General features: G+C 47.6%; 1 protein-coding gene across 8 annotated transcripts in view; it reads right to left on the bottom strand.

Moving 5' to 3' along the window:
* IQSEC2 (IQ motif and Sec7 domain ArfGEF 2) overlaps positions 1-19,146 on the bottom strand; it is a 79,728-nt gene that overhangs the window by 33,390 nt on the left and 27,192 nt on the right. For 5 of the 8 annotated variants that reach the window (XR_013374367.1, XR_013374366.1, XR_013374368.1 and 2 more), the window contains exon 3: positions 6,260-6,355. The exons of 1 other annotated variant lie outside the window; for it this stretch is intronic. Coding sequence is in view for 4 of the 7 variants with exons in the window: in XM_077887355.1 (XP_077743481.1) it covers positions 6,260-6,355 (96 nt within the window). In the remaining 3 variants the exon portion in view is untranslated. Of the gene's footprint in view, positions 1-6,259; positions 6,356-8,242; positions 8,375-19,146 lie in introns of those variants that run through there. 2 more of the 8 variants (XM_077887358.1, XM_077887359.1) reach the window with 2 other exon arrangements.

The following is a 19,146-nucleotide window of genomic DNA, read 5'->3' as shown; positions in this document are numbered from 1 at the left end:
AACGAAAGCCACGGACCATCTCCCCAACAAAAAAGGCCCATAGGTGTACACACAAAACATTCTGCACTCAATTTCAGGAGGTTCAGGGACAACCCAGAGCCCATGCAACCCAGGTTAAGAACTCTGACCCTATCCAATAACATCTAGGTTTTTCTGCATTTGCTGCTCCTTCTGCCTGAAATGTTCTTCCACACATTACCCTTCTGTCCCTGACTACCTCTTACTCATCCTCTAAGACTCAACTCTTAGGGTGAGTTGACCTGCAGCAGTCCTGGAATGGGCCAGATCCTTTCCTTTGGGCTTCTACAGCACCCCACCACCACTATGATCCCCTCTATCATAGCCCTCCTTGGTCTCCTCAACTAACTGGGGACTTGTGGGAGGCAAAAACCATTACCCAGCATAGGCCCTGGCTACCGCAGGACTCCATAAGTGTCTACTGAAATGAACACTAATGACAGCTATGCTGTTTTTGAGTACCCATTATGTGCCAGGCACTCAGCAACTGATCTCATCTTTAAACCCCATGATGTTAGTGGTATTGTGTTTCTTTTAACAGATATGGAACTAAGTTCAGAGATGTGAAGTGAGTTGTTTATGGCCACTCAGCTAGTGAGTGAAAGAACTGAGAATGAAATTGAGATGTGTTGGCACCAGGGCAAATATTGGTCCACCATGCTTCCCTGCCCTGGACTGTGAGATTGAAAGATGGTATCAGTAGAAGAACAGGGCCGAGAACCAGGGCCAGAATGCCCCATCTAGGCTCCATTTCCCAGGGCCACCTGCCCATTTTTTCTGCTCATGTGTCACCTTCATGCCAAAACCTGAGACGTGGCTCTCTCTTATAGTGCAACCCCCTCCATCCCATTTACTATTCTCAGCCTTCTCATTAACATAAGAAGTCCCACTATGGTCAGGCCCATTCTTTGCTACAGAACCATCCCCAGACACATAAAGCCTTTAGATCCAATCCAATCCAATGCTATATACTTGGCTATGAGGAAAACAAGACATGGGCAGTCCCTGCCCTTCAGGAGTTGATAGTCACTCAGGAATTTTACACGTACCATCTCCAATCCTAAATCAGCTCTGAGAAGTAAGTAGGCATCATCCTCATTATACTGATGAGGAAACAGAGGCTCAGAGGTTAAATGGTTTGCCCACAGTCATAGAGTTGGTAAGTGGTCAAACTTAGATTTGAATAAAGAAAGGTACTGACTCAACTATTTTCCCCCATTAGGTCATCCTGCTCACAAGAGCCAAAAAGTAGGCAAGACCACTTCTGGCAGGGTAAGCTAGTACTCTTTCAAGACTCAGTACCCATGTTCCCTCCTGTCAGGGACAGATAGGATTAGGTACTCTTCCTCAGCAACCCCTCTGAACTTTCTTCTGTCCCATACCAAACCACACTGCACTGTCATGGTCTATGTGTCTCTCCCTTCTAGACTTGAGCTCCCTGATGGTAGGACCACATGCAATTCATTCCTATATGCCACAAAGGTTCAGCAAAAGGCCTAACAGAGGGTAGGCAGGACAAATCTTGCTGAATGAATAAGGTGGTATTTGAGCTAGTTATTAAAAGGAAAAGCAAGATCTGAACAACTCGACATAGGGAAATGGTATAGAGGAGGAAGGAAATGAGGTAGTAGAAGCAAGGAAATGGGAGCAAGGAAAAAAGCCAGTAATTTTGAAATTATGACATGATGTGTATAACATGTTTCCAACATTTTTATATGGATTTTCTTTTCCTTACCAGAATGGGATAATACTACAAGCCCTGTTCTGCAACGTGTTTTTCATATAACAATAAATCTTGGATATACTTCCATGCCAGTATACAGAGATATATATTTTTCTTTTGATCTGTAAGAGTATTCCATAGTATGGGTGAATCACAAAGGAAAAGCTGTTCTCTATTAATGAACATGTAGGTTGCTTTAATTTTTCGCTATTATAAACAATGCTGCAACGAACATCTTTGTGTATGTCTGGAAGTAGTTTTGAAGGATGGCTGCCTAAAGGTTGAATTGCTGGGCCAAAGGAATGCATACTTTGTTTAAAATGTAGATAAAAGTTATTTTTTATAGACTGGCTAAAAGATTATTTCTGCTCACATAATTTTTATAGACTGGCTAAAAGATTATTCCTGGTCACATAATCCCATCTTTATTTTGAGGAGCATACATCATATAACCTTTTCATTAAGAGCTGGTTGAGAATGCTATCCTACAAGGGTATGTGATAAAGAGTTGCATAGTATGGTTTGTTTGCAGTTGGGATTGAATGTTTTAGAAAAGACATCTGGTTGGGGGACCATCAAGTAGTAAAGCCTTACAGAAATCTACCTCCAAGACATGGCTGTCAGGTTAGAAGTATATGCACATTTAAGATTCTGGGGGCAACTAACAAATGGTGCCATAAAAAATTGCACCAATTTGCCCTCCAGTCAAGGAATATGAGAGGTTCTGTTTCCTCACAACTCTTCCAATCTTTTTAATTTTTGGCACTTTAAAATTGGTACTTCGTTGTTGTTTTAGTTACATTTCTTTAGTTATTAGCAAGCTTGAATATCCTTTCTCATTCATCAGCTAATGGATGTTGATTTCTTCGCTGAATTGCCAAATCATGTTATTTCTCTATTCTAAATGTGCTATACATCTTTTTCTTATTGATTTCCAGGAGATGATATATAGACAGAGATATTAACCTCTGATATTTATGTAGCAAATACTTTTTCCTAACCTGTTATGTTTTAACTTTGTGTATAGTCTCTTTCTCCACACAGAAGTTCCTAACTTCAATGTTGCCTAAATTATTGTTTTTACTTTATGGCTTCTGGGTTCTTAATTCATGCTCAGGAAGACTTCTCTACCCTAATATTTTAAAAATATTCAGTATTTTCTTCTGGTACATTTGATTTTATATGAGAAAGAGGTTTAACTTAAATTTTTCCCAAATGGGAGTCAATGATCCCATCCTATTTACTGATTCCCTACTGACTTTAAATGTACTTTTTAATCCTAAATTAAATTCCCATATGAATATGAGTTTGTTTTTAGACTCTCTATTTTGTTCCATATGTATAATCCTCTATTTCTGTGTTTATATATGTAATTTCTGCAGCTTCATGATAAGTTTTGCATTTAATAGGACAAATGGCCCCTCACTATTCTTTTTTTTCAAAATTTTCTTAGTGATTCATGGGTATTTACTCTTCCAAGTGAACTTTAAAATCCAATTGCCCAAGTCCCAAAGAAAATACCACTGAAGGGGATCCCTGGGTGGCTCAGTGGTTTGGCGCCTGCCTTTGGTCCAGGGTGCGATCCTGGAGTCCCAGGATCGAGTTCCAGGATCGAGTTCCAGGATCGAGTCCCAGGATCGAGTCCCAGGATCGAGTCCTGTGTCGGGCTCCCTGCATGGAGCCTGCTTCTCCCTCTGTCTGTGTCTCTGCCTCTCTCTTTCTCTCTCTATGTCTATCGTGAATAAATAAATAAAATCTTTTAAAAAAGAAAGAAAATACCACTGAAATTGTAATGCAAAATGCATTGAACCTTTTTAACCAAATTGAGAGGGGGGAAATGTCATTTTTACCGTATTCAACCTTCCCATCTAGGAACAGGATAGGATGCTTGACTATTCAAGTCTTCTCATAGCCTTTGATGAAATTTTACAGTTTTCTACAGGAAAGTATTTCATGTTTCTTGTCAATTCCTAGGAATTTTATCATTTTTTCCTACTGTTGTGAATGGAATCTTTTTTTTTATTATGTCTTCTAATTAGTTATTGCTGGTATTCAGAGAAGCTAATGGTTTGGGTGTATATTTATCTTGTATCTAGCCATCTCATGTAATTTTCTTATTAGTTCTAATAAGTTTTCCTTTTATTCTCTTTTATTACCTAAGTAGACAACTATATCATCTTCAAGCAGTGCTAATTCTGAGTCTTTCTAATATTCATACCACTTATTTCTTCTTTATTTAATACCACTGCTTAAAACTTCTAGAAAAAAATGTTGGTTAGTGACAGTGATAGCAGTCATACTTACTTTGTTCCTGAACTTAATGGAAATTTACCTAGCATTTCACTATTACATTTGATGACTGTCTTTGGTTTCTGATTAAAAAATTCTTTACTAAGTTAAGGATGTCTTTTTTTTAAGATTTTATTTATTCACTCATGAGAGACAGAGAGAGAGAGAGAGAGGCAGAGACACAGGCAGAGGGAGAACCAGGCTCCATGCAGGGAGCCCGATGCGGGACTCGATCCCAGGACTCCAGGATCACGCCCTGGGCTGAAGGCAGGCGCTAAACCGCTGAGCCACCTGGGCTTCCCTAAGGTCTTCTTCACTGAGAGCTTACTGTACTAGTTATCTATTGCTGTGTAACAAATTACCCCAATACAGCAAGAAATAACTAGACACTTACTAAGAGTTCTAAAATCAAGAATGGATGTGTAGTTCTATCAGATTATTTTTTTCAGCATTTATGGAGATAGTTATTTTTACTTTAATCTATTAATGTAATCCATCATAATAACAGCTTTCCTAATGTTTAACAATCCCTGCCTTCCCGGGACAAACCATTTGTCACAATACATTCTTTTTTCAATACACTGATGGATTCAGTTTATTTATTTTTTATTTTTTTTATTTTTTATGATAGTCACACAGAGAGAGAGAGAGAGAGAGAGAGAGAGAGGCAGAGACACAGGCAGAGGGAGAAGCAGGCTCCATGCACCGGGAGCCCGACGTGGGATTCGATCCCGGGTCTCCAGGATCGTGCCCTGGGCCAAAGGCAGGCGCCAAACCGCTGCGCCACCCAGGGATCCCCAGTTTATTTTTTATTTTATTTATTATTTATATTTTATTTAAAATATTCATGACTGTATTAATATATGAGATTAGGCTATAGTTTCCTTTTTTCTTTTCTTCTTTTTTTTTTGTCTAAACCTATTCAGTCCAGTTACAGGACCTATTCAGTCCTGCTGTCTGGAATGAATTTTGTCCAAACCTATTCAGTCCAGTTATAGGACCTATTCAGTCCTCCTTTCTGGAATGAATTGGGAAGCTGTCCATTTTCTTCAATTATCCTATCTTTCCAGATTCAATAGAACTTCTGTCAATACCAGAACTTCCATAATATCAACTGGGCCCTGGTACCATTTCTGAGGAGAAAATTTTGGCCATCTTTTTAACTTCTATATTGTTCTATTCTATTCAGGTTTTCTGTCACTCCTTAAGTCATTTTGGTAATTTATATTTTCCTAGAAAACCACCAATTTCACCTAGATTTTCACATTTATTGGTATAGAATTATACAAAGCATCTTTTATGACTTTTTCACCTCTTCAAAATTTGTTTAAATCCCCTTCATGATACTTTATTTTATTTATGTCTTTCTTGCCTTTTCTCTGTCATATCTGACAGAGGACAGTCTGTCTGGTTTACTTGTCTTTTCATAAACCAAACCACCTCTTAATTTATCAAACCTTTTTCATTAATTTCCAGGTTTATCTATAGTAATTACTTTATTCTTCTTTCTTTTGGTTGTTCTTTTCCTAAATTCTTGAGTGGAATAATTAGTTCATTCAATTTAAACTGTCTTGTTCTCTAATAAAAGCATTTAAGACTATAAATTTTCCTCTGGGAATCTCCCATGGTCACATCCTGTAGGTTTTGATATATAGTATTCCTGATGACATTTATTCTAAATAGTCTATAATTGATATTTATCCTAAATAGTTTATAAATCCATTCTTACTTCCTTTTTCACTCAAGTAGTTTTTTCAACTCTCAAATGGGCCTAACCTTTTTGCTGTTGCTATTAATATTTAATGTTATTGCATTATGATTAGAAAATATAAAATGTGATTTCCAATTAACTTGGAAATAATGTTGCTCTCAAAGGTGTGGGTGATTATTCCCTCTGCCTAAACATCCTTCTCTATCCTATCCAACTGGCAAACTCTTATTTATCCTTCAAAACAGCTCAAATATTCCATATTCTAGAACCGACCACTCCCACTTTTTGGGGTGGGTATCTAGGGAGGGATTTTTAAGGAAGGACAAACTACAAACAGAATCTGATTGTCCTCTCTGGTCTCCTACCTGGTCTCCCAGTCGCTCTCCTCACAGGATCAGACATCCATCCACAATCACTCCAGGGGCTAGAGGGAGATGGGGGAGGGGGGTCTGGCAATGCTGTGGCAGATTTGTCCCGGGAGGGTGAAGGATGGGGGGAGGGTTGGGTCTAGCTCTTACCTGCTCTCTGCCAGCCTGCCTGAGGGGATAAGCTTCATGGAGTCAAGGACCTGAGTAGGACAGCAATACTGGTGTAGAGTATGAGACGCTGTGGACCTGAGAGACAGCAAAAGACAGAGAGAGAAAGAGAGACAGAGAGAGACAGAGAGAGAGAGAGAGAGAGACAAGGAGGGAGGGGAGAGGCAGGGTGAGGGAGCAGGGACAAGGAAATGAGAGTAAGTGAGGTAGGGGAAAGGAAAGACTGGGAGGAATGGGTGGTGGAGGATTGGGAATAGAAGAGGGGGGTGGAGGTGGGGAGGCAAGGAAGGAAAGAGAGAAGGGAAAGGGGGAAATAAGGAGGGAGGGAGGAAGAGAAAGAGGGAGGGAGGAAGAGAGGGAGGGAGGGAGGAAAGGAAGGAAGGAAGGAAGGAAGGAAGGAAGGAAGGAAGGAAGGAAGGAAGGAAGAAAAAAAGAAAAAAACCACAAAGTCAAGAAAGAGAGGACGGCACTCGAACCACAAACAGAACACAATGACAACAGGGGGCAGCAGAGACAAAAGATCCAGTCTGGGCCTCCTGTGTTCCAGGTGGACTCCGTGGGGACCTGAGCCACGGAGACACTGGGACACCACAGCAGGAAAGGGGGAAGGGAACCCTCCTCATACCAGACGCCACACGGGTAGGGAAGGGGGAGGGGAGGGGAATGAAAGAGAAAGGGCGAAGATGTATGGGGGGGGGTGGCTCCCCCTTATAGAAGGCCCCTGATGAGAAGGGAGGGAGGGAGAGAGGGAGAAGAGGCTCTGGGCCCAAAGCCGGGGAAGAACCCAGGCCAGGAGGGTGAAGGAAACACTGTGGGAGGAGTGGGAAAGGAACAGAGAGAAACTGAAAGGGACAAGGAAAGGGTGAGACAGAAAAGGAGAAAGACAGAGAAAGGCAAGACAAAAGACACAGAGAGAAGACGGGAGAGGCAAGAGAGCACCAGAGCAGAGGAGAGGAGAGGAGAGGGCGGAGGAGAGGTGACAAGGTCTCAGTGGTCTAGGTGACAAGGTGGGGGCTGAGTGGGTGGCTGGGGCCCAGTGAGCCAGAGGACACAGTGGTTCCCAGTAGGAATCTTTGCTTCCAAGGACAGTGCTGTGCCTAGCACGCGGCCCACACGCCACCCCCCAGTGCTGTGCCCCCACCCCTAGTGCAAGGGTCCAAAGGCCCCTGTGCCTCCTGTTTCCCAGGATTAAAGTCAAGAGAATGGACAGGGGTGGGGGAAGGGGGACCAGGAGACAGTAGGGCAGTGAGGCTGAGGGCCTGGTCTACCCAGTGCCCTTCCAGATCAGCCAGCTCCTGTCCCCTCCACAGCCCTTGAAGGCAGGTTGTGGTCAGGGACTAGCTATTCCAAAACCCAAGTAAAGGCCAGGAAATGTGGCTGCAGGCCAGGCCAGGCCAGCTACCCAGGATCTACCTTGTGATTTTGAGGATGCCCAAATCTTAGATCCTTATAAGGATCTTGGAATCTGAGACTGTTCTTGTCAGAGACTCTGAAATGATGTTGATGATGATGATGATCATCATCAGAAGGACTGTTTCTCAAGTGCTATCTATGTGCTGGTAACCAGCCAGAGTTCTTGACCCATTATCTCATTAAACCTGAGAAGTAGAGACCCTTAGGCTTCAGGAATGTGAGTATCAGAGAATCTCAGTGGCTACGGGGAGCCCTGCAGTGCTGAGCCAGGCTAGCATGCCAAGGCAGCCACTAGTTACACCCCTCATAGGCCACAGACTGTGCTGCTGCTCAGGGCTCCAGAGTCCTTACAGCACTGGGCACCCAGATGCCCATGCTCACCCACTCTCACTAACTCCTTCCCCAAGCCAAAGGCCTCCTAGAGTTCAAGAGTGGAGCCAGGAACCAGGAAGCCAGGAGGCTGCTGAATCAGCAGCCCAAGGACCGTGTCCAGGCCAGGGCAGGGAAGGAGGGGGTCAGGCTGCAGGGTGGGTGGGGGTGCTATCTTCCTACCTGCTACTCCTCCTGGGGGCCTCCATGGGTCTGGACCTGTCCTGAGGGCAGGCCCCCTGGCCAGGCGGTGCTTCCACTGTGTCACCACCCCCTCCTCCCTAGCCCTTCCCTAGAAGGAGGAACCAAGGAGGCGGGGCCAGGCCAGCTGGGCGGTAGGCCAGACTGCAACTGGAAACTTTGCTCCTTCCCCTGCTTCCCCGGGAGGGCTGGGAACTTCAAGTAAGAGGAAGCAGTTTTGAGAACTCACAGTGACTCCTCTGGGCCAAACCCAGGCTAGGCTCCTGCATCTTTGCTAGAATCTCCCCAAGCACCCTGTCAAGTATGTGTCACTAAGCCCTATTCTCCTGAGGAGAAAACAAGATGGAGAGACATTAAGTAATTGGGCTCAGGTACTACAGCTGTCATTGTGCAAGGTGCTCCAGATAAAGTAATGTTCTATTCGACCATTTTGGGAAATCAAGATGAGGCCCTGGCCAATATTCCTGACCACAGCAATAAGCTCTCATTCTCTTTTGTGTTGTCTCCCAAGCTGGCTAAGAGAAATGTTCCCTGAGTAGAGAAGCACAAATCAGAAGAAATGCCATTCTCAATCAAGAGGCACTTTTTCCTTTTTCCCAAGGAAAGTGCCCTGCCTGACTTGACAGATGGGGAAACTGAGGCCTCCAGAGGGGAAGAGTCTTGCTAATGTTCACACTGCCAGTCAGACTAGAATCCAGATGCCCTGACTCCCTACCTACCTATCACAGTAATCTCTCTCTCCCCCTCCCTCTTCTATATGAGTGGAGCTGGAAAGAGTAGAGAATTTGGAGGATGTGAAGGATGGGAGATAGGGGGGTTCCTAAGAGTCCCACAGATCCAGCTCAGAGAGCTCCTGTCCTTTCATGGCCCCAGAGCCCAGGCCCCTAGCTGTTCTGAGCAGAAGGCGGCCCTGGGAGGGGCCAGGGGGCCAGTGATCTAGAAAGAATAGGAACTGACAGGCAACAGGCCAGCCTTCCTACCTTCCTGCCTCCCTGCTGGGGCAGCTGGTTCCTCTCAAAAAAAGCCAAAGCTGCTGAGAGAGATAGGCCCTTTAGACCACTGCAAAGTTGGCATCTATGGGCTTATCGTGGCCTCCTTTCCCTCTTCCCACCTTCTAAAGCCCCTGGTCCTTGGGGTGCTGCTTGGGGGGGCCTCAACTCCCACTTCTTTTCTCTCTTCTTTCAGCTTTTCTAGCTCCTACAGCAGCTGTGTCTTGTGCCTTCATTGCTGCACCTCTGGCCCAGACCCGCCTCTTGGCCTGGTAGGAGCTGAGAGACAGAAATTCTAGTCCTGGCCTTAAGGAAGGCTGATACTGTGTGACCTGGGGTAGGCCCCTTCCCCTCTGTGGCAAGGCAGAGAGCTGGGTGCCTGGTGGATCAAGTGCAAGTCCCAGCTCTAGCACTTTCTAGCTGGATAACCCCTCTGAGGGTCAGTCTCCTTATTTATGAGAGAGGAGTAGCCATTCCTACCTCATGGGTTCTTGTAAGGGTGCCATGAAACAAAAGTGCATATATGACAAAGAATCAGCTTGAGCCTGAAAGAATCTGACCCCTCCCCCAGGAAAACAGGGGAGACCCACAGGAAGCCTGTTTGTTTCAGGGATGGGGAGAAGTCTCTGAGCCACTCTTGGAAATCAGATGTATCTGAGCATGTTGGGTAGACTCATGTGATGACCCAGTGGGCCAAAAGGAAGAAGGAATTGAGGGTGAGGAGCTTCACCCAGCCGTAGGGCACCAGCAGGGCCTTCACTCACTTGTTCAACAAATCCTATGGACAAGGCACTGGGCCGGGACCTGATATGGCAGGGGCTGAGGGGAGCCAACATCCTGATCTCACAGAGCTTGTATCAGAGAGGAGAAGACATTCACCAACGAATGGAATTAAGCTGGACAAAAAGTGGAGGTAGCAGGAGAGGATGTTCCAGGCCAAGGAAACAACTCGACAAAAGGCCTGAGGTGGTATTTCCAGGAACTATAAGGAGGCCAACACAGCTGAGTGGAAAAAGCAAAGGGGAGAGAGGCCAGGCTGGAGATGTAGGCAGGTGTCCAATCACACAGAGCCTTGGAGGCCACGATAAAGTTTCAGTATTTATAATAAGAGTAGTTTGGCAGAAAAAAAAAAAAGAGTAGTTTGGTAGCCTGTGGTTCATGGGTAGGCACTGGGGGGTGGGAGTGGGGGGAGTATCTCTGAAGCTCTTGAAGTCGTATGGAAAATATTAATGAGTAACAGCATGTTTGGGGGTGGGGGGAGCATAGCTTTCATAAGATCCTCAGATGGGTTTAAAATCCCCAAAGGGGGGATGCCTGGGTGGCTCAGCAGTTGAGCGTTTGCCTTCAGCTCTGGGTGTGATCCCAGGGTCCAGGATCTAGTCCCACATCAGGCTCCCCATGGGGAGCCTGCCTATGTCTCTGCCTCTCTCTCTCTGTCTTTAATGAATGAGTAAATAAAATCTTATTTTATTTATTTTATCCCCAAAGGGCAGGGGAGCTCCTTATATGATTCCATTCACTAAGTGCCAACCATAAGCTAGGGACAGGCACCCTAGAACCTTCTCTGAGCTGGCACCTAACCCCCCACCCTCTGGTTAGTCTCAGCTTTCCCCCGACTCCCATCTTCAAGCAGTGCACCACCCAGACAGAAGTGCTTATATTCTTGGCCACACAGCTGTCCAAGCCTTCACTCTGCCTCTGTTCAAGAAGCCATTCCCCACCACCACCACCCCCCGGTCCCCCACTGCCACCTCTCCACCTTGCAAGCTCACCCTTGTTCTTCACAGGTCAGTGTATAGGTAAATAGGTAAATACCTGCTCTGCCCACAGGTTGTGCCCTTGGGGAACCTGCCCTGACCCCTTCCCTGTTTCCTTCTCACCCTGCACTTGTCTCAGCATCCTCTGTCCACATGCGGATGCTCCTTCTGGGCCAGGAGCCCTATGGGGATAGAGGCTGGGTCTTATTTATCCCAGCGTCCCCTGCAACCAGCACAGGGCATCTAGTCACACAGGTCAGTAAGTGGTGTTGATTGGTGGACAATCCACCTGGAGGTGGAGAGGCTGCAAGATGGGCTGGTGGACACTAGAGGGCACTGTGGCCACTGGGATCGTGGCCTGATGCTGCCCAGGCAAAAGGCGTGTGTGTGTGTGTGTGTGTGTGTGTGTGTGTGTGTGTGTGTGTGTGTACCAGGTGCTCCGGGAAGCAGGGAAACTGCCCCAGGGGACTGCAGCTCCTTAGCTCTGAGCCTAATTGACCAGGGTCCCAGTTACAGCCTCCCAATTTACATTCTGCTCTGTTTCCACACCATTTCTCATGACAGCCCCATTCCTTTTGCAGAAAAGAGCTTCCATTCTTCCCAAATATAGGGGCCAACCATGCCCGCCACCATCATGGCATACATTTTCTGCTCTGCCCAAAACACCTCACCCCACACCCACTCCTCACCCGGCTAACTTCTACTCATCCTCCAAGTCTCAGCTTAGATGGCAGCTTAGAGAAGCCTCCCTGGCCCTCAGGCTGGGTTGGGTATACTTCTGAGATGCTCCCGCCTTCCACTTCCTGGTAATTGTCTCCTTGTCTGTTTCCCTACTGGACAGTGGGCTTCCTCAGAGCAGGACTCTATTATTTGTATTTGTATCAACTGCATCTAATTTAGCACAGTGCCTAGAACACTGGAGGTACTCAATAAATCATTCTCACATGAATGAGTGGATAGGTGGACAAATGGATGGATGGGTGAGTGGACAGGTGGGTGGATGGATGGATGGATGACTGGCAAGTCACTTTACCTCCCCGGGCTTCAGCTTCCCCAGCTGTATAGTGTACACAATCACTCCTACTTGGCAGGGTGGCCAGGAGGCTTAAAGAGAACCTGTGCCAAATGCTCCCTAACAGTACCTGCACAGCAGACATTTTGTGAATTAAAGCAATTATTAATATTTGGAATAGAAATAAATAAATAAATAAATAAATAAATAAATAAATAAATAAATAAATAAGGAGGCGGAGGGGAGAAGTTGAAGGAGACTCTGCTCTGAACCTGGGATGATCTCTCCCACTCACATTTACCATTTACCTGTAGAAGACAGCTTTAATGATAATGAAAAAGCGATCATTCTTATTAAAAATAGCAACAGCACCTTCTCTGTGCCAGGCCAGAAACAGGAGGCCCCCGGGGAGGTGGTGGGCAGCCTCTAAGTCTCAGCCAGAGGATGCGAGGCCAAGGCCAAAGTTAGAGCCGTGGGCATTGCCCCTGCGTCTGGAGAGCAGTCATTATGAGCACAGCTGGTTCCAAACTCTTTACTCATAGGTGAAAACTTGTCTAAGAAGTCATTAATTCTCTCTGTAATTAATGTAAAAACTGCAAGGGTTTGTATTAATGGAAAAGTAAGCTCAAGCATCAAGCTGATAATATTGATAATGTGTGCCTGTAATTATATACCGCAGATAACTATAAATTCAGTCACTGCACTAATAAAATGTGCAAATTCTCAAAGCAACCAAGAACTCAGTAACAGCTGTCCTACGAGTAGCACTGTGCCAGTTGTTCCAGAGCTATAACAATAACCATACCTGGATAGCAATGGTAATATTCATGGGTGCACATAAAAGCTGGCATTAAAAGGGGGAATTATTTCGATAAAACAAGGTGTTCTCAGGCAAGGGCATAGAACTTGAAAGCATGGTGAGCAAAGGTCAACCTGCATTCAAATAATCAAAATCTTGATAGATGGGCAACCTTACAACCCTGGGCTCTGAGCAGACTGCCCCATTCCTGCCCACCAGGCGCCCAGGCTCTGATTTCACTTGTGGACTCATAAAAACTGCTCACTGTGGAAGTATCTGACCTCTCTATCCTCACCCACTTCTAGGAGAACTGACTCCCACCTACAGCCCCCCTTGCTGTCTTATGTTACCATAGGCTGGATAGAAATGCTGTAGTCCTATGGAATGGACCCGTAAGCTATAAGGTCACATAGCTTCCAGGGTTGGCAGCCACATCAAAAGGTGTGAAAGCAGAGGAGGCTTAGTCCAGAGGGGCAAGGCAGTGACAAAGAGATGATGGGGGACCAATCAAGCCATGAGATACATAGACAAGACATGGGCCTGGAAGATGCAAGGCGGAGGGGGGTGGGGTGAGGGAAGAGAAAGAATCTCGGTCCTTGACTTCCTGGTCCTGCTTCCAATTGGTATGAGGCCTGGCTATATATATTTCATTTCTCAGATTCTGTGAGCTGTAGCCTTAGCCTCACAATAGTTTTCCCCCTTTATTCTGGAGCAAGTTTGAGTGGGTTTCTGTTCCCTGCAACAAAATGTACCCAGACTAAGACAAGGGAAAATTGGGGATATAAGTGCAGGGCTTGCATAAGCAAGACTGCATAGAGAACATTATGTAGGGAGGGGTGAATGCAATTATACAGTGTTTGTATTTGCTCACTCAAATGCTCCCTCATTTTCTGCCACTTGCTACCACAGACACACATTATAGCCCCACACTCACACACTGACATTCAGTGGCACGCAGAAACAAAGGCGGTGATGCCTAGATTTGCTTCTCTGCAGACATCCAGACACACATGGATGCATGCCAGCACCCTGGTGCTCTTCACACCCTCATGGACATGAAACTGGGTGGCACACTGGAGGGCACCCGCATGCATGAGCACAGTGGCATTGCCCACAGGGCGCGGGGCAGGAGTCGAGGCTTGACTGGGCTCTGTGCAGCCTCCCTCCCCAGCTGCCAAGTGACTCATCCCCAGGGCTGCTAATTAAAGCCAGGACAAAAAAAAATAAAAAATAAAAAATAAAGCCAGGACAGAGGGGACAGAGGCAAGGGGAGGGGAAGAGAGAGAAGGCAAGTTTATTTTGGTGCCAACCAGGCATGCAACCAGCTCAGGGGTCACCTGCTTCTTGGGGCTGGGCCAGGCAGAGGCTGGGGAGTACAAACAGGAAGGGGAGGGAAGACCCTCTTACCCTTTCTTGTCCCTCCTGAGCTTCCTGGAATGGTGCCTCCTTTGGGAAAACTATCCAACTCCCCCGTGTTTCCCCCCACATCATCCTCCTCTATCCCACTGTCACTCCAGCTCTCCCACTCCAGACTCTTGTCCTTACAACTGGTTTCTCCTCTTTAGCACACTCCCATATAGGCTTGCCAAAGCTGGCTTATTTGTGTTGGCACCTCGCTTTTGCCCTCCCACCCCCAACAGACCACCCAACACAGGTCCAGTACACAGGGAATGCTCTATGTGCTGCTGGAGAGTTGCTGTGGTGATGGCAACTCTGATGGTCTGAATCCCTATCCTTGTTCTACTACCAGGGAAATAATTTCAGCTAAGGTTAGTTTCCTTGCTGGTAAAATGACAAGAACATATACCCGATAGCGTTATTATGGAGATGAAATGAGAGAGTATAGGTAAAGTGCCCAGCATGGTGCCTGGCATGGAAAAGCTCTAGCTAACACTCTAAGTGCTGCTGCTGCACACACCTGCCTCACCAGCCCTGGGGTAGCAGCAATCACACAGAGCCAAGTTCAAGCCTGGCTCCACCACACACTACCCAGGGAACCTCAGACAGGTCACAGAAGCTCACAGAGCAGTGACTTGTCTGTAAAATGGAGATTCATGATATGACCCCGTAGATTTTACTGTAAAGATCTGAGCCTGTCAGGCATCCTGTGTGGAGCCCCACCCTTAGAAGCTGCCAGATAGGGCAGCCCGGGTGGCTCAGTGGTTTAGCACCGCCTTCAGCCCAGGGTGTGATCCTGGAGACCAGGATCGGGATCAAGTCCCATGTCAGGCTCCCTGCATGGAGCCTGCTTCTCTCTCTGCCTGTGTCTCTGCCTCTCTCTCTCTCTCTCTCTCTGTGTGTGTGTGTGTGTGTGTGTCTCAATAAATAAATAAAAACTTAAAAAAAAGAAGAAGCTGCCAGATAAATGGCAGCAGTGAATATGGAGAGGCAGCAAGGAGGAGCTCTTGACCTGACGTTTGGGGGGCCAGAGCATCCCAGGAGGGAAGAAGCAGCCGGGGTGGGCTTAGGGCAGCCAGGCAAGGCTTCCCAGAATGAGCAGGACTGGGGTTGGGCCCCCCAGAGCCAGAAAGCCTTCAACTGACCTGAAAGTGACAAGGTGGCAGGCACAGGAAGTGGTAGGAACAGAGAGCTGGGCAGGACGGGCAACTAGGCTCTGCTGAACAGGAGGCAGCATGGGAAGGAAGACTTGGACACAGCTGGGTTGCCTCCTGGGACTGGCAGTGTCATCGACATGTGGACTGGGGAGCCTTGGAAGGTCTGTGAGGTCTCAGCCACCCCAGATTGCCAGGAGGTCAAAACAAAGAAGAATCTTAGAGGTGATCTAAGCCAAACTCCGGTTGGACAGATGGGGGCACTGGGGCCCAGAGTGGGAGGCCTCCTCTGGGAACAGAGCCAGCAGTGGCTCCTCCTCCCACTTCTCCTCCGAAGGCAGCGGCTCCTGTTGCCATGGGGACCTCCTGGGCTCTGCGGGTGTCAGTGGCTCCCCCACCTCCTCCCTCCTTCCCTAGCAACAGGCCACCTCTGTGGCTCTCATCCTTGCATGCCTGGCAACCCCAGCCTGGTCCCCCAGGCCCCCTAGTTCCAGCCTGACCCTCCCAACCATGGCAGTGCCTCCAAACCTGAGATCCCTGGGTTTCTGGTGGCAGAGGTAGCAGTACCTCCTGCCTCTCAGGCACATCTCCACATTTTTCAAGCTTGGCTATCCAGTGAAAGACAATGGATTGGGGGCGGCAGAGGGCTGAGGGCATTAGGATGTACTGAGCACTATTTTATGCTGGACACTGCTTTACTTTCATTTCTCTCATCTAACCCAGAGGAGTCCAAACTGTTGTCCCCACTCACGGATGAGGAAACCAAGAATCTGAGAAGTTCAGTGACTGCAGAGAGCACACAGTGAGGAAGCAGGCTCCACTGACCAGCTAGCTTTGTGAATTTGAGCCATCCTCATGCCCTCTGTGGACCTTGGTTTCAAATGCCTGTGGGCCTGACAGCTTCTCACAAATCCACAGGAAGTCCAGGCACCTTCCTCTGCCCACAGCCCTCGCACAACACCAGCTGTTCAGCTCTAATTAGACTCCACACTTTCTCTGGCACCCCATACTTAGAAGCCCTCAGGCCTCAGTGGTTTGCAATCTACCCACCCTGCTCCCTCCTTGCTGCTTGGCTGCCACAACAGCCAAGGCCTAGCCTCTCTCCTTGGTGTTTCTTCTATCCACCGTTCCCTTCTAAACACACACACACACACACACACACACACACACACACACACACACAGTTTATTAGATGAGGACACTTGGAGCTCCAAGGGATGAGCAGATTTGTCCAAAGTCACATAACGAGAAAGTGACCTAGCCATAAATGGCGTCCTGTGCCCCAACCCAGATGCTGCCTTTGCTATGCTGCAGAGCCCAGTCTCTCTCCTCTGGCCTTCCCTGGCTCCTGTTGAGGACAGAAGGTCTCTGACCCAGCCCCGATCCATGTTCTGAACTTTAGCATTAGCTCTTTTCCTGCCCTGATCTGTTGGAGCCCAACAGAATGCACCCACTCTCATCCCATCCTCACTTCTGATGCATGCTGGTTCCACTTCCAGGGATGTGGACCCTGACCCCATGCCCTCACTGCCTTGTAAAGTCTGCATGACAGTCTTCCACAGCCTGGATCAGATTCTGCCTTCTCCACAAAGATCTCCCTGACCCCTAACTGAAGTGAGCTCAAACATTTATGTGTGTGGTCTGGTCCGGGAGCACCTTCACACGTCTCCACCCAGTCCTGGTTCCAAGTTCCTCTTCCCACCCCATTTGCTGGCTCTTGCCCCACAAGTACTCTGTTTTAGGACCCCTCCACAGCCCAAGTGTGACCCTTGCTTCTCAATTGCTGAGTCCTCAAGACACCCTCCCCCCACGGCCTCCTGGACTGTGGAACTGGGACGGGTGTTGGGAAGTATGGCTCAGTAAAATCAATGCTGGCTCTGCAACCAGACAGCACAAGGCATGAGTCAGAGTGATGCTGCCCTGACCTATTGCTGTTCTTTCCTTGGGCAAGGTGCTGACCCTCTGGGATACCTCATTGTCCTCATCCATAAATCTGGGAACCCAACCCACATCTAACAGGGCCATTGTGAGCATTAAATAAGATCATGCTCAGAGTTCTTAATATGTGAGGAGCAAAGGATAACTACTATTATTACTAATATTAGGATGATGATGAGGACAATTATTATTATCTGCCAGGCTGTCAAGAGCTCCCACAGTGGCAACGTGGGCAGGGCTCTGGGCTTGGTGCCAGGCAGACCTTGGTTTGAATTCCAGCCCAGCCATCTATTAGCTGTGTGGCTGTAGGCAAAACCCATAACCAGCCCAAGCTTCAATTTCTTTAACTGTAAAACAGTGATGATAAGGCCAGCTCGGGCTCCACCTACAGTGTTGCTGGGAGGATCAAACAAAAGAAAGTCCCTGACAACTTTTATAAGTTGTAAAGGCCTAGTGTATGTCATCGTGACTTATGATTATGATCATCAGTAAACACCCTGAGCTGCATGTCCCAGGAACTCTCCTGCTGGGGAGAGCTGGGAGCTAGAGATGCCTTTGATCAGGTTCCTCGACAAGCAGCAGGGATATCAGGGGGGAGGCCTGGGAACCTGTGCTCAGAGTCATGCTAAGTTGCCTCTCTCCAAACCCGTAGTGGGATCCATATCCTTTGCTAGACTAGTAGTGCCTTCCTAAATGCTAGGACAGGCTGTGCCCATGCTGTCCTCCTTGGCTGCGTGCTGGGACTAATTGCATCTTGTCATGTACTCCTTGCCTAGACGCTGGGCCTGACTGCACCTAACACAGTCCCCTGCTCTCCCGCTGACCACAGCCTATACCCCAGACCCGGGGCATCAGTGTGATCTTCCCACAGCTCCTGCCTGGGATACTAGGACATGCTGTGTCTCATTATGTGCTTCCGGCTATATGCTGGGATCCTCTGCCTCACTTCCCACATCCACTGCCCAATGGCAGGACCTGGGCGGCTGCATAAGGTTGGACAAGCTGTGCTCTGCACAAGGGTTCATGGCCAAGAGGCCATAAACAGCGGGGTGGGGGGTGGCTGAAATGCAACCTGTGCTCTGCTCACTGAGCTGGGAACCCCGGTGAGAGGCCGCAGTAGCCCTGGAGAAAGGGAACATGCCTTCAACTGGTCCACTCAGTGGATCCCACCCTTCACAAAGGCACTGTGTGGGTTAATTAAGAACTGTGTAGCCCTGGCTGGAATTCAGTGTACCCATCCCATGCCTCTGTTGCCTGGGCCCATCTCATCTTATCTCAGAGGCCCACTGCATTGCCTCTGACCTGGATGCTAAGACTTAATGGGCCCTATCCTGAGTACCCCATCATTCCCCCGTAGACTCTATCCTTGATACTTGTGACTTCGTGAAGCTTCTGATGGGTTAAGGCCCAGGAAATGCACAACTAGCCTTTGTCTTAACCCCAGTTTTATTCCCATCTCTTCGAGTGGCAGATTGATCACACCACGAAAACTTACTGAAGCTTGTAATTTTTTACCAAGCATGGAAAAAAAAGTGCACTTGTCACCATAATGTATGTTTCTAATGTGTAGAATGTGTCATGTCAAAAGTCCATCCAGATCTCACTACTCAGAGCTAGCTAGTGCAATTCAGGGTGGAGCACCAATGCCAGACCAAAGAAGCCCTGCTTCTCTCATGCCCTCTTCTCCAGAAAGGAGAAGGTGGAGAAGGACCCAGGTCCAGAGCTGACCTCTCTGCAGGTCAGCTTTCCCATCTGAGCAGCAATCATGAGTCTTTCTGGGGTTCAGCCCAGCCCAGAGTAGCCAGGGTCAGAAAGACTGAGGAACAGTTTTCAGCCTCC

Source organism: Canis aureus, chromosome X (assembly GCF_053574225.1).
Source record: "Canis aureus isolate CA01 chromosome X, VMU_Caureus_v.1.0, whole genome shotgun sequence".
NCBI lineage: Eukaryota > Metazoa > Chordata > Mammalia > Carnivora > Canidae > Canis > Canis aureus.
Note: the sequence above shows the minus strand (reverse complement) of the source record. Positions and strands in the feature narration are given on the sequence as shown.